General features: G+C 38.4%; 1 protein-coding gene across 4 annotated transcripts in view; it reads right to left on the reverse strand.

The window, feature by feature from the left end:
- The window catches only part of RELN (reelin), a 1,394,857-nt gene that overhangs the window by 880,364 nt on the left and 498,724 nt on the right, over positions 1-15,769 (reverse strand). For all 4 annotated transcript variants that reach the window (XM_077264737.1, XM_077264736.1, XM_077264735.1 and 1 more), the window contains exon 4: positions 3,454-3,524. In XM_077264737.1, coding sequence (XP_077120852.1) covers positions 3,454-3,524 — 71 coding nt within the window. The remainder of the gene's footprint in view (positions 1-3,453; positions 3,525-15,769) is intronic.

Raw genomic sequence — 15,769 nt, forward strand, 5'->3', positions numbered from 1 at the left:
ACAATAAAAGTTATTTCATAGAAATAATAATTATTTTTGCCTCACTTTATTATGAGAGCTATACCTTTTTTATTTCTCTGCTAGTCGAGCAGTATGGAGGCTTGTTTTTTGCAGGACTTAATTATGTTTTCTGTGATAACATTTTTATTTACATTTTTATTTACAGTGGGGGAAATAATTATTTGATCTCTTGCTGATTTTGTAAGTTTGCCCACTGAAAAAGACATGAACAGTCTATAATATTGAGAGTAGGTTAATTTTAACATTGAGAGATAGAATATCAAAAACAAAGTTCAGAAAATCACATTGTATAAATTATATAAATTTATTTGCATATTGAAGTGACAAATAAGTATTTGATTCCCTACCAACCATTAAGAGTTCTGGCTCCTACAGACCAGTTAGACGCCTCTAATCAACTCGTTACCTGCATTAAAGACAGCTGTCTTACATGTCAAAAAAGGTGCTGTGGTCCGATGAGACAAAAATTGAGGTATCTGGCATTAATCAACTCGCCGTGTTTGTAGGAAGAGAAATGCTGCCTATGACCCAAAGAACACTGTCCCCACTGTCAAGCATGGAAGTGGAAGTAGCTTAGGATATGTGCTTGTAAGCGGCGCTCCCGCTCCCTGTTGATGGAGGTGTGGAGGCTGTTGAAAGCGTTGGAGACGCATGCCTCCAACAGCAGGGCGCGGGAGCACAGCTTACAAGCACATGGCTGCACAGGTCCCTACTCATTTGAATACTCAAACTTTTCAAACATTATACTCTCCATGAAGCAGCAATCTCTATATTCCCTGTGGAACCTTCGCTCCCCATATTAGATCTGTCATAAGCAACTTTATGAGTAAGACTCGGGAGAGTCCTAACGTCAAACATTATTTCTGGTCGCTTATTTCATTTGTTTAAATATCATTTCTGGTCGCTTATTTCATTTGTTTCGCTCCCCTCTGATGCTGTTTCAATAAATTTAATGTCATGCATATAATCACTAGAGTGTGCGGTATATCCTAAGCTACTTATACTAGGGACTTTAACAGTCCGTTATACCAGCACCTCGCCAGTATAAACTGATTGCACACCAATCTATTTTATTTATTAAGCATGGAAGTGGAAACATTATGTTTTGGGGTGTTTATCTGCTAAGGGCACAGGACTACTTCAACGCATCAATGGGAGAATGGATGGAGCCATGTACTATAAAATCCTGAGTGTCAACCTCCTTCCCTCCGCCAGAACATTAAAAATGGGTCGTGGCTGGGTCTTCCAGCAAGACAATGACCCAAAACATACAGCCAAGGCAACAAAGGAGTGGCTCAAAAAGAAGAACATTAAGGTCATGGAGTGGCCTAGCCAGTCTCCAGACCTTAATCCCATAGAAAACTTAGGGAGGGAGTTGAAGCTCCGAGTTGCAAAGCGACAGCCTCAAAATACTAATTATTTAGAGATGATCTGCAAAGAGAAGTGGACTAAAATTCCTCCTGACGTGCGCAAACCTCATCATCATCTACAAAAAACATCTGACTGCTGTGCTTGCCAACAAGGGTTTTGACACCAAGTATTAAGTCTTGTTTGCCAGAGGAATCAAATACTTATTTCTCATTGTAAAATACAAATAGATTTATATAATTTGTAAAATGCGATTTTCTGGATTCTATTTTTGACATTCTATCTCTCAATGTTAAAATTAACCTACCCTCAATATTATAGACTGTTCACGTGTTTGTCAATGGGCAAACTTACAAAAACAGCAAGTTATCAAATAATTATTTCCTTCATTGTATATACAGGTGCATCTCACAAAATTAGAATATCATCAAATGTCCACAACCTTAAACAGTCACACTACAAACTCCACTATGGTGAAGACCAATTTGTAAATTTTTGAGTCTGGTGAGACAGTGTCTTTCTTGCTTACTCATGTTGTCTAATCGTGATCTAGATGGAATTTTGGTCTCCATTCCAGTCCACTGTGGTATAGAGTAATAATATGTGTGAATTTATATATACACAGGTGCTTCTCACAAAATTAGAATATCATCAAAAAGTTAATTTGGAGAATTAAATTTCCATCTCCAAAAAGCTTGTCGGCAGGGGGAACCATTAAGTGCTCTAAAATTTCCTGGTAGACTGCTGCGCTGACTTTGGTCTTGGTAAAACACAGTGGACCTACACCAGCAGATGACATGGCTCCCAAAACCATCACTGATTGTGGATACTTCACACTAGACCTTGAATATCAAGGTCCCAGGGCCTGGAGGAAGAGTGGAGAGACAGACAATCCAAGCTGCTTGAGGTCTAGTGTGAAGTTGCCACTATCGGTGATAGTTTGGGGAACTATGTCATCTGCTGGTGTAGGTACACTGTGCTTTTCAAGACCAAAGTCAGCGCAACCGACTAACAGGAAATTTTAGAGCACTTTATGATTCCCTCTTCTGACAAGCTTTTTGGAGATGGAAATTTAATTCTCCAGCAGGACTTGGCACCTGTCCACATTACCAAAAGTACCAATACCTAGTTTAAAAACAACAGTATTACTGTGCTTGATTGGCCAGCAAACTCGCCTGACCTTAACCCATTAGAGAATCTATGGGGTATTGTCAAGAGGAAGATGAGAGACACCAGACCCAACAACGCAGATGAGCTGAAGGCTGCTATCAAACAACCTGGGCTTCCATAACACCTCAGCAGTGCCACAGGCTGATAACCTCCATGCCACACCGTATTGATGCAGTAATTGATGCAAAAGGAACCCCAACCAAGAATTGAGTAGATTTACTGAACATACATTTCAGTAGGCAAACATTTCAGATCTTAAAATCATTTTTTCAAGCTGGTGTTAGAAAGTATTCTAATTTACTGAGATAATAACTTTTGGGTTTTCATTGGCTGTAAGCCATAATCATCAACATTAACAGAAATAAACACTTGAAATACATTACTCTATTTGTAATGACTCTATATAATATATGAGTTTCACTTTTTGTATTGAAGAACTGAAATAAATTAACTTTCTGATAATATTCCAATTTTGTGAGATGCATCTGTATGTATATATATATATATATATACACACACACACACACACACACACAGATGTATGTATAAATATATACATTTATATTACAGTAAGTAACCAAGTAATTGGTTTATTAACAAAGCCTATTCCAAAATTCTTGGCATGAAATGACGGCTGGATAATTTTTAACATTCTGATTTGTTCTTTGACATGTTAGTGTCTCCCATTAGCCTTAAAGCTGAAGTCCCTTGGTCCCTCATTAGTAAAGATAAAAGGTAACAGATCCAATGATTGTGAGAGGACAAGTGCCTTAAGCGCATACAAAAATCTGAGTTACTCTTTGATAAATAAAAAAAATCCCCACAATGATTTCCAAAGCATGAACTGAAAAAACACAACATATATTTAAAATTTGAATACTTTGCGATTCTTACCTCCTTGCTCACATAATTGCTGTGCTAGTGCATCTTTGAATATAACCTGGCCTCTGTGAGTAGCTGTTGCCCTGTATAAAAAAGAAAGAACAGTCTATGATTCAATCTACATATATACATAACTCCATGACTCAGTGTCTTTCTGACATTTACTTTGGCAATTATTCACATTTCAGCATACTATGTAACACATGTATTGTATATATTAGATATTGTCAACAATATTGGCTGGTGCTGTTCCTACTCACTTATAATTGGGTCTGTCAGGTATTTGTCAGTACTCTGGTATTTTATACTACAGTGATGTAGACTACATTATTTTTATCAGCAAAACATTCTAGCACTCAGACGACAAGGGAAAATTTGGAACAGAGTTTGAGGCTTGGAGTACTATGCGTTATTATGGATCCATGCTGGAACCACACATTTAGAGCCAAGAATGGGATTGCATTCTTTTCTGTTAAATTAGGAAACTTTTTTTTCCCAAAGCATGGCGATTATTTGCACTAAATATATGGTTCCAGGACAAATCTATACTGTAAAGGTGTACATTTAGACTTGGATGTTTTGTCACAGATGTTCACTGTGGATTCTTTAATAAAAAACCAACATATTAAATGACCAGATATGTGAATGGGGTTGGAAAATCCTAACCACAAGTAGCTGAATTTGTAGCATACCAATTATTTTGGAAAACTGCCACAGATTTTACATAATGAAGTTTATGGTATATGTTTGTTACTTATTTGACTACAGTAAATTGCAAGGTATGTTACCTTAATCATCATGTATATAATATCTAATATTATAATTTAATACAACATAATATAATACAGTACCTCTTGTGAGAATATAAAGATTATTTTTATGAACACCTACACAATTCATGAAAAGAGAGCAGATATTAGAATTTAATAAAGATAATGTTAGGGGTCGAGTTCCCGCCTCTGCACAGGGGGAATCTCGGGCCATCTCCGCTGCGGTCTCCCGTTCTTCTCCTGCCGCAGTGGAGCCTGCTCAGAGGAGACATCGGTCCCAGCGTCTCGCTCAGTCTGACTCTGTACAAAAAGTTACTGCTGCCTTTCCTGCTTCTGCCATTGAAGTCAGTGCTGGGCAGCGGCGAGCAGACGCTTCTGGGACTAAGTCCTGCTTTTCTCGTTCTGAGCATGCCCAGAGTAAGATCTCTCAGTGGAGATCGAGGGTCACATGATCAGATACTGCAGCTAAGGCCATTGGTCCTTCAGGAAGGTCCTGTAGGTGCTCACGCTCTGTGGCAGCCTCTCATTGGTCCTTCTAGGAAGGTCCTGTACGTGCTGCAACTATTTAAGGCTCACATGGCCGCACGGCCATGCACTAGTATTGTTCTTTGTTATGTGCTTTGCGCCAGTGTGGTCACGTGAGAGTGTGTTCAGGGACCCGGCTGAAATAAGCCCCTAGAATGCTGGCACCTCCGGCGAGGAGTTTGTGTTTGTATGTATTCAGGGACCTGGCTGAAATAAGCCCCTAGAATGCTGGCACCTCCGACGAGGAGTTTTGTGTGCATGCGTGACCACTGACTGCTCTCTGTTTGGGCAGTTAGCCTGTGCCACTGTGAAGTCTAACAGGGCACAGTGCTTTGCTTTCACGGCTACTCGGTGAATTAACTGAGCTAGTCCATACCGCCATATAGTGCCGCCGTTTGCTAGCAGCAGGTACTCGAGCACGGTGGACCCCGGGCTGCGAACGCACCAATATCAATAAAAACATCTTTATTTACTCGGTGCGTTCCGCTAGCCCTAACAGATATTCTTAATTTTGATTTCCAAGAAAAACATTTTTTTATTCCTTAGGCTTGTCGACATAAAAAAAGAAATATCCAACTCAGCCATAGTCACTTACCATTGGTCCAGCGCTGCCTCCCTCCTACTATCTTGACTCAATGTTGGTAGACTGCAAAGGTGACTTAACAACTACAGAACATGTGACCACTACAGGAAATCATTGGGCTCAGCGAGTCTTGTGCTGACTGGCTTGGCACCCTCACTGGGCCCAGTGATTGGCCACAATGGTACCTGGTGTCATACCTTATCACTCCAGCCTCTCAATAAAAAGTGGGAGCAGCAGAGAGGCAGTAACAGACCTACGGTAGTTGAGCATGTGTGAGTTGGTTCTTTTTTTCACCTGCAAGCCTAAGGAATAAAAAATAAACCCTTTCAAAGGGGCTCTTTCACAGATATTTACAATATAATCATAGGATAAGATATGACAATGTGTAATAGATGCAGGTCCCTCCTCTTGGGCTTACACCTGTTAGAGATTTATGGCACAATTTGTGGATTTGCAAACAATTTCTGTTGAGAGAACACCCCCTTTAATTTCTCTCTAACAGGAAAAGAATTATGGATTATTTTGCTAACTGTATTTAGGAAAAAAAAGAAATGGACAATAATAATATCATATATATTATCAAATTCCAGTCAATGCAATAATAAATAATTAGGAGAATACCTATGTCTGACAAAATTCATTTAAAATGTGCTATAACCAGTGATTTTTTGACACGGTGCAGGCTTCTTATACAGTATACCCTCTTGAATTCCTCTTCGGAGACACCAGCCTAAAGGATTTTTTCAATATTTTTTTCTCATCCACAGCTGTCAGCTTCATTCTGCTGCAGATGTAGATTGTTCTTCTTTGAGGCACTAAAACTTGTTTTACCCCTCCTGCCATGAGTCCTTAGAGAACCATAAATTTGCCCAGATTTGTAGCTAACAGACACATTCAATATTAATTCAAGGGTCTTCACGTTCATTAAACTGCTAATATCTAATAAACTATTTCTTTGTCTTCAAAACACTTCTATATTTTTTTTACTGTATCAGTTATAACTTTTAATGACTTAAACAGATATTAACTGATACAGTAAAAAAAATATGGAAGTGTTTTGAATTACTTTACTTATATATTTATTTTTGTGGGTGATTAATGCATTTAAAATTATTTTTGAATTTCGTTAGATGCAATGCTTTTAATAGGGCTTCATACATTTCACATACCAACTGCTACATTGTTGTAAGATTTCAGCTACTGAGCTGAATATATTTATTACATCATTTTTTCATTCAGAACCATAAATTCCTGTAGAATGGCTTGTCATGAAGTGATTGAGAAACATGATGTTCTTATTACGACAAAAAATATATATTTTTCATTTTTTTCAAACTTGATTTAAAAAACAATTGACAGTAATACTTATTTTAATGAATGGTCAATTAACTGCACAGATTTTCTTAGTCTGCTAAGTAAGTGTGAAAAAAATGTTCTATGTTCATAGGAATACAATTTATAATCTAAAATGTATTTAATTGTTAGGAAAGAGACTTGGGTGGGGAAATACTATTTTTGAACATTTGTTAGAAATTCAAAATACACAGATATATTGTTTAAACCACTGAAAAAATAATGTTGTGTTGTTATATACCATCATTTTTAGAATTTGTTTAGTCAGAACAGACACCATTTATTTAAGAAGAAAAAAAAACATGGTAGAAGGCAATTAATCTGATAAATGTACATTTACTGCAAGTGTTGTCAGGACACATTAATCCAAAGATTAGCTATGAGCTAAATGATGTTGAATCAAATTACCTTTATCATCCCTTAATTCACTGTCACACACTGTTTCATTTAATTAGGGTAAGAATCATCACATTTATTTTGCATAAATCTGAGACTTTTCCATTCAAAGAGCTGTACTCATTGACACATTCTTGCCATTATGAAGAAACAAGCTGTTTCTTTGGAAGGGATGATAATAAAATGCAATGAAAAAAAAAAAAAATGTTGTGTATCTAAGACTAATAAATACTGTACGAATATACATAATATTTAAGTTAGTTAGGTATTAGCTGTTTTTTTTTAATGTAATTCCAATTTTACAGTTATTTCAATAGTCAAAATTGGGACATATAAACACCACACCACTTCGAGAATGCCCCTAAAAGTTTTAATAGTAAAGGGCTTTGTCTAGGTATATTTGTCTTTTTAGGGCTCACTCAGAAGTCAGTTTTTCACATATGAGTACTATCTATGTTTTTCATGGATAGAACTTTTACCCGATATTGTCTCTTAAGCTACTCAGATGCAAAAGTTTTTTGCGGACATAGTGGCCCATACCAAAACATCGAGACATGAAATTTTGATCCAAATCATGGATCAAATATGCCAATGCATGCCTATGGGCCTGTCAAGAAAGAAAAATCGGACAGAAATCAGGTGCGATTTGTATCCCGTTAAATTTTCAAATTTGTTAGATAGGAGAAGTTTAAAGGGTTTTCCCAAGAAAAAAGTTGATTTTAATCAATAGATCTTGGAATAATAATATTTTCCACAATTAAATGTGTTAAAATAAAATGTTCCTGTGCTGAGATAATCTTATAAATGTGCCCCTGCTGTGTACTGTGTAATGGCTGTGTCTAACCGTATATGAACATGGTTTGATCATACCACAGCTCCTGAGCAAGGGGTGAAGTAAAAGAGAGTACACAGACATTACAGCAGGGGATCCCAAATGATTCTTTCTGTGAGATAACACGGTGTTTAAAAACCGTCAGGGAGATGTTTTACCTCGCAAAAACAATTCGCTATGATCCCATGCTGTAATGTGTGTATTCACTCTTTTTCTCGCCCCTGCCCAGGAGCTATGTTATGATCAGACCATGTCCCTGTACAGTCAGACACAGCCATTACACATTACATAGCAGGGGCACATTTATAAGATTATCTCAGCACAGCAACATTTTTTTAATTGTATCCAACTCTGGAACTTGTTATCATTCCATGATCTAGTTAACAAAATGAACTTTTGTTTGTGGGAAAACCCATTTAAGAAACCTTCTTATATGCAATAAAATCTGATAAAACTCTGGCGGTAAAATCTGACACATTGACCAAACACTGATGAAAATTTAATCCAAAATGCTGATGAAGATTAGTTTTTTTGGGGTTTTTTTTAAACGAAAAAAATCCCTGGAGTGAATGAACCAGCATGTACACCAAATATGACTAAGTGTAAAAATAGAGAGTCAAATAAAATTCTAGTTCATTTAATCTAAAAAACAAACCCCAAGATTACATTTTTCTGCATACCCCTGAACATTTTTTTTAATTTAATCAACAAATCATATGTACTCCAAAATAACCCCATTAAAAAAATACAACTTGTCTCCTTTAAAACCATGCCATTATGTGGTATCATCTGAAAATAAAAATGTTTGTGGATTTGAAATATGACAATTACATTTTGAAAACAATTGTCTGGTCCTGAAGGTGAAAAATTTGTGGGACATTCAGGTGTTAAGGTAGAAAATATTTACAGAACTGTACTAAAGTTTAGGCAGGTGTGAAAACAATACTGCAAAATAAGTTTTCTTTAAAAAATAAAAGTGTTAATAATTTATTTCTCTCAATGAGCAAAGTACAAAGTGAATGAATAAAAGAGAATGTAACAAATCAATATTTGATGAGACCATACATTTACTTCAAAACAGCATTAAAGCATCAATTATTTTAGGCACCTTTGCACATAATTTTTGCAGGACCTCGGAAGGAAGGTTGGTCCAAACATCTTAAGAAAATAACCATGGAGATTCTTCAAACCCTTCTGTCCTTCCATGTAATGCCACTTATACTTGATGATGTTGATTTCAGGGCTCTGTGGGTGCCATGTCATTATTTCCAGGACTTCCTATTCTTCTTTATGCTGAAAATAGTTCTTAATTACATTAGTTGTATGTTTGGGATCGTCGTACCGCTGTGGAATAAATTTGCAGCTAATCAGATGCCTCTTTGATAGTATTGCATGATGGATAAGTATCGGTCTATAATTCTTAGCTTTTAGAACACCAAGACATGGCCAACATTAAAGACCTTAGATGCAGAGGTTAGCCAAGGAAACAATCCAGAAGACCCAGATTTTGGGCTCATATTCACATGCGAAAAATTTGGATGAGTCTCACATATCAATATTCAGCACTGCACCCGGCACTCAGATCAGAGCATGAGGCCGCACAGCAATACATGCAGCCGCAGGCTCCGCTCCTGAGTGCCTGGTGCAGTGCTGGGTATTGACGTGTGAGACTCATCCGAGTTTCTCGCATGTGAGTATGAGCCCTAAATCCATCTTCTGTTTGGAGAAATCTGTCCAGAAGAGGTCATAATAAAAACACTGCGCTCATAAACCATACCTTCAGCATGGCAACAAGGCCGAGTTATTAAAAAATGCACAAAAACATAGAGTCTGGGATACAGAAGAGTGCAGCAGGTGGTCTAAACTGTGATGAGTATAAATTTGAAATATTTGGTTGTACAAGAAGGCAGTTTGCTTGCCAAAGAGTTGGAGCAACAGCAAAGAATGGTGGAGGTTCCTTGCAGGTTTGGGGCTGCATTTCAGAAAACAGAATTGAGGATTTGGTCAATATTAATGGTGTCCTTAATTCTGAGAAAGTCAGGCAGATATTTATTTGTCATGAAATGCTATTAGGGAAGCATCTGATTTTCTATAAATTTATTCTGCAGCAGTAAAACGACCACAAACATACAGCCAATGTCATTAAAGAATAACTGTCATTTCAGGGGAACTTGCAATAGCATGTCTGTTCTTTCTACTCCCCCGATGATAAAATGTAATGAAGACCAAGTGTCATATATCTCAGTAATGAGAAAATCTGTATTTACTGAAGACAAATTTTGACTGTGAACTGAAAATACAGAGAATGAAGGATCAGGTGGAGAAAGGCAGATTTCTATGATAAAATATACACTTCTTATTTTTATGTGTATCATTGAAGAAAAAAATAAAAAGGCGGTTTATTTTTAAGAACTATCTTTAGTATAAAGAAGGACAAGGACTCCCACTGAGCCCTGATCTCAACATTATGTAGTCTGTATGAAGAAACAGAAGGATTAGTGTTGGCCTACACAAAGATGTGTGGTTAATTCTCCAAGATATTTGGAACATTCTCCTTAATGAGTTCCTTCAAAGACTGGGAGTAAATATACCTAAAAAGAATTGATACTTTGATGCTGTTTAATCCCATCGTGACATGCGCCATACTAGTACTGCTCTGCGGGAGGAGCGTTTGGGCAAAGAGCAGTACCAGTATGGCGCCGTGATCGCGTGGCCTGAGGCCGGCGTCACACTAGGCGTATGAAAATACAGTCCGTTTTTTACGGCCGTAATACGCAGTAATTGTCCCAAAACACTGTTCTGTATTCAATGCCAGGATGCGATTTTTACGCACAAATTTATCCGTGTGTCATCCGTATGGCATCCGTATGGCTTCCGTACGGCGATTTTTTTTGCGCAGGCTTGCAAAATGGACATATCATCGATCCATCGGCTCAAATATTCTTAAAAACATATATACAGTCTATATATATACAGTGGGGCAAAAAAGTATTTAGTCATTCAGCAATAGTGCAAGTTCCACCACTTAAAAAGATGAGAGGCGTCTGTAATTTACATCATAGGTAGACCTCAACTATGGGAGACAAACTGAGAAAAAAAAATCCAGAAAATCCCATTGTCTGTTTTTTTATCATTTTATTTGCATATTATGGTGGAAAATAAGTATTTGGTCAGAAACAAAATTTCATCTCAATACTTTGTAATATATCCTTTGTTGGCAATGACAGAGGTCAAACGTTTTCTGTAAGTCTTCACAAGGTTGCCACACACTGTTGTTGGTATGTTGGTCCATTCCTCCATGCAGATCTCCTCTAGAGCAGTGATGTTTTTGGCTTTTCGCTTGGCAACACGGACTTTCAACTCCCTCCAAAGGTTTTCTATAGGGTTGAGATCTGGAGACTGGCTAGGCCACTCCAGGACCTTGAAATGCTTCTTACGAAGCCACTCCTTTGTTGCCCTGGCGGTGTGCTTTGGATCATTGTCATGTTGAAAGACCCAGCCACGTTTCATCTTCAATGCCCTTGCTGATGGAAGGAGGTTTGCACTCAAGATCTCACGATACATGGCCCCATTCATTCTTTCATGTACCCAGATCAGTCGTCCTGGCCCCTTTGCAGAGAAACAGCCCCAAAGCATGATGTTTCCACCACCATGCTTTACAGTAGGTATGGTGTTTGATGGATGCAACTCAGTATTCTTTTTCCTCCAAACACGACAAGTTGTGTTTCTACCAAACAGTTCCAGTTTGGTTTCATCAGACCATAGGACATTCTCCCAAAACTCCTCTGGATCATCCAAATGCTCTCTAGTAAACTTCAGACGGGCCCGGACATGTACTGGCTTAAGCAGTGGGACACGTCTGGCACTGCAGGATCTGAGTCCATGGTGGCGTAGTGTGTTACTTATGGTAGGCCTTGTTACATTGGTCCCAGCTCTCTGCAGTTCATTCACTAGGTCCCCCCGCGTGGTTCTGGGATTTTTGCTCACCGTTCTTGTGATCATTCTGACCCCACGGGGTGGGATTTTGCGTGGAGCCCCAGATTGAGGGAGATTATCAGTGGTCTTGAATGTCTTCCATTTTCTAATTATTGCTCCCACTGTTGATTTCTTCACTCCAAGCTGGTTGGCTATTGCAGATTCAGTCTTCCCAGCCTGGTGCAGGGCTACAATTTTGTTTCTGGTGTCCTTTGACAGCTCTTTGGTCTTCACCATAGTGGAGTTTGGAGTCAGACTGTTTGAGGGTGTGCACAGGTGTCTTTTTATACTGATAACAAGTTTAAACAGGAGCCATTACTACAGGAAATGAGTGGAGGAAAGAGGAGACTCTTAAAGAAGAAGTTACAGGTCTGTGAGAGCCAGAAATCTTGATTGTTTGTTTCTGACCAAATACTTATTTTCCACCATAATATGCAAATAAAATGATAAAAAAACAGACAATGTGATTTTCTGGATTTTTATTTCTCAGTTTGTCTCCCATAGTTGAGGTCTACCTATGATGTAAATTACAGACGCCTCTCATCTTTTTAAGTGGTGGAACTTGCACTATTGCTGAATGACTAAATACTTTTTTGCCCCACTGTATATATATTATATGCATATATATATATATTTCAGTGAGATAGATATATATATATATATATATATATATATATATATATATATATATTTATGTTTAATACAGCGCTAGATAGCAGAAAAGCCAGTAATTCAATTGCCGGCTTTTCCTATCTCCTTCACAAACCCGACATGATATGAGACATGGTTTACATACAGTAAACCATCTCATATCCCTTCTTTTATTACATATTCCTCTTTACTAATGTAAGAAGTGTATGTGTGTTAAGTTTGGGGGCTCTAGCTATTAAATTAAAGGGTTAAATCCCAGAAAAAATTGGCGTGGGCTCCCACACAATTTTCTCCTTAAGAGTGGGAAAGCCAGTGACTGAGGGCAGATATTAATAGCCTAGAAAGGGACCATGGTTATAGGACCCCCCTGGCTGAAAACATCTGCCCCAAGCCACCCCAGAAAAAGGCACATCTGGAAGATGTGCCTATTCTGGCACTTAGCCTCTCTCTTCCCACTCCCGTGTAGCGGTGGGATATGGGGTAATGAAGGGTTAATGTCCCCTTGCTATTGTAAGGTGACATTAAGCCAGGTTAATAATGGAGTCGAAAGTGGGAAAATATTCAGAAAAGTTCCCAGGCTCGAGTTCATATGAGTTCATCCAGCAGAGGGCGCATCACCGCGACTCGAGGTAACTACAGTACATCACCTGCATTCCATTCATTCACCAAGTTTTACAGGCAGGAGCACAGCTGCATTAGCAGAGCTCCTGGGTGTAAAATGATTTAACCCCTTCAGATGGATTTACAGCATGGGACAAGACTGAACAACGGAAGTTATGGAATATTGTTGTTTGTTATTTTTAACTTTATTTCAGGTGACAAGGGTCTTCAGGTGGATTAAGAGTATAATAAAATATTACAACACCATGTGTTTTTATTTCATTAAAATACTTTTTCATAATGTGTGTGTTTTATTAACCATTTCGTACTATTGGATTAATAATGGATAGGTGTCATAATTGACACCTCACCATTATTAACCTGGCTTAATGTCACCTTACAATAGCAAGGTGACATTAACCTTTTATTACCCCATATCCCACAGCTACACGGGAGTGGGAAGAGAGAGGCTAAGTGCCAGAATAGGCGCATCTTCCAGATGTGCCTTTTCTGGGGTGGCTGGGGGCAAATGTTTTTAGCCAGGGGGGGTCCTATAACCATGGTCCCTCTCTAGGCTATTAATATCTTCCCTCAGTCACTGGCTTTCCCACTCTGGCGGAGAAAATTGCACGGGAGCCCACGCCAATTTTTTCCAGGATTTAACCCTTTAATTTAATAGCTAGAGACCCCAAATTTTACACAGAGACACTTGTTACATTATTAAAGAGGAAAATGCAAAAAAAGAAGGGATATGAGATGGTTTACTGCATGTAAACCATGTCTCTTATCCTGTCGGGTTTGTGAAGGAGATAGGAAAAGCCAGCAATTGAATTACCGGCTTTTCTGCTATCTAGCACTGAATTAAATATATATATATATATATATATATATATACATATATGTGTGTCTCACTGACATACATATATATATATATATATATATATATATATATATATATATATGTGTACACATTTATTCTACCTATTCTATTCTATTCTATCAGTGTGATTCTACTGTACACCGCACTGAATTGCCGGCTTTTCTATAGAACACCGGTGCGCATTTCTCGCAAGTCACACGCATGGTTCGTGTGTAATCCGTAATTTTCTCGCCCCCGTAGACTATCATTGGCGTTTTTTTGTGCAATAAGCTGACAAACGCAGCATGCTGCGATTTTCTACGGCCGTAACATACCGTATATTACGGATACGTAATATACGGCAGATAGGAGCTGCCCCATAGAGAATCTTTGGGCCGTGTGCAATGCATATTTTCTGGACGTATTTTCTGCGCTCATATGTCCGTAAAACTCCCTAGTGTGACGCCGGCCTTACGCTGAGCGCTGCGGAGATCGCGTGTGGGTGTCAGCTGTATGTGACAGCTGACATACCTTAGTAATGCCCACGATCGGTGCTAGCACCGATCACGGGCATTTAACCCCTTTAATGCCGCTGTCAATAGTGACAGCGGCATAGAGAAGCAATGGGAGGGGGCTCCCTGCGCACTTCCATCAGAACAATGCAATGCAATCGCGTTGTCCTGATGGTCTTCATGGAGACCCCAGGTGCCAAGATGGTCCTTCCGGGTCCTGAATGGAAGGTGGCTTGTGAGCGCCTGCTGAGAGCAGGTGCTGGCATGCCTCCTTACCTGCCTGTCAGATCCTGATCTGATGCTCTGCTGTGCAGAGTGTCAGATCAGTGATCTGCTGTAAAATAGTAATATCCCATACTGGGACAATGTAATAAAGTTAAAAAGAAATACATTATAATGTGCAAAAATATTTTTTTTTAAATCCCCAAATAAAGAAAAAAATATAAAATAAATATTTTACCAATACATTTATTTATGAAAATAAAAACAGTAAAAGTACACATATTTGGTATCGCCGCGTCTGTAACGACCTGCTCTAAGAAATTGTTCCACTAGTTACCGCCTTCAGTGAACACCATAAAAAAAAAAAACAAGGCAAAAAAACAATGCTTTATCATCATACCGCCAAACAAAAAGTGCAATAAAACGCGATCAAAAAGATGGATGCAAATAAATATGGTACCACTGAAAATGTCATCTTGTCCTGCAAAAACACAAGCTGCCATACAGCTCCATCAGCAGAAAAATAAAACAATTATAGCTCCCAGAATAAAGCGATGCAAAAATGTCCTTTTGCCCTTGTGAAAATACAAAATTTGTAGCTAAAAAAGATTTTTGTGGGAAAAATGTGATTTTTTTATTTTCACATCTTAGCGTTATAAACTTCTGTGAAGCACCTGGGGGTTCAAGGTGCTCAATACACATCTAGATAAGGTCCCAAAGGGGTCTAGTTTCCAAAATGGTGTCAAATGGCGCTCCTTCCCTTCCAAGCCCTGCGATACTCCCAAACAGTAGTATTCCCCCATATAAGGGGTATAGGTAGTACTCTGGAGAAACTGCACAACAAATTGTATGGCACAATTTCTCCTTTTACCCTTATGTAAATGCAAAATTTGGAGCTAAAAAGATTTATTTGGGAAAAATGTGATTTTTCTATTTCCCCAGCTCTACGATATAAACTTCTGAGAAGCACCTGGGGGTTTAAGGTGCTCAATACACATCTAGATAAGTTTCCTAAGGGGTCTAGTTTCCAAAATGGTGTCACTTTCTGGG

Source organism: Ranitomeya variabilis, chromosome 5 (assembly GCF_051348905.1).
Source record: "Ranitomeya variabilis isolate aRanVar5 chromosome 5, aRanVar5.hap1, whole genome shotgun sequence".
Classification (NCBI taxonomy): Eukaryota; Metazoa; Chordata; class Amphibia; order Anura; family Dendrobatidae; genus Ranitomeya; species Ranitomeya variabilis.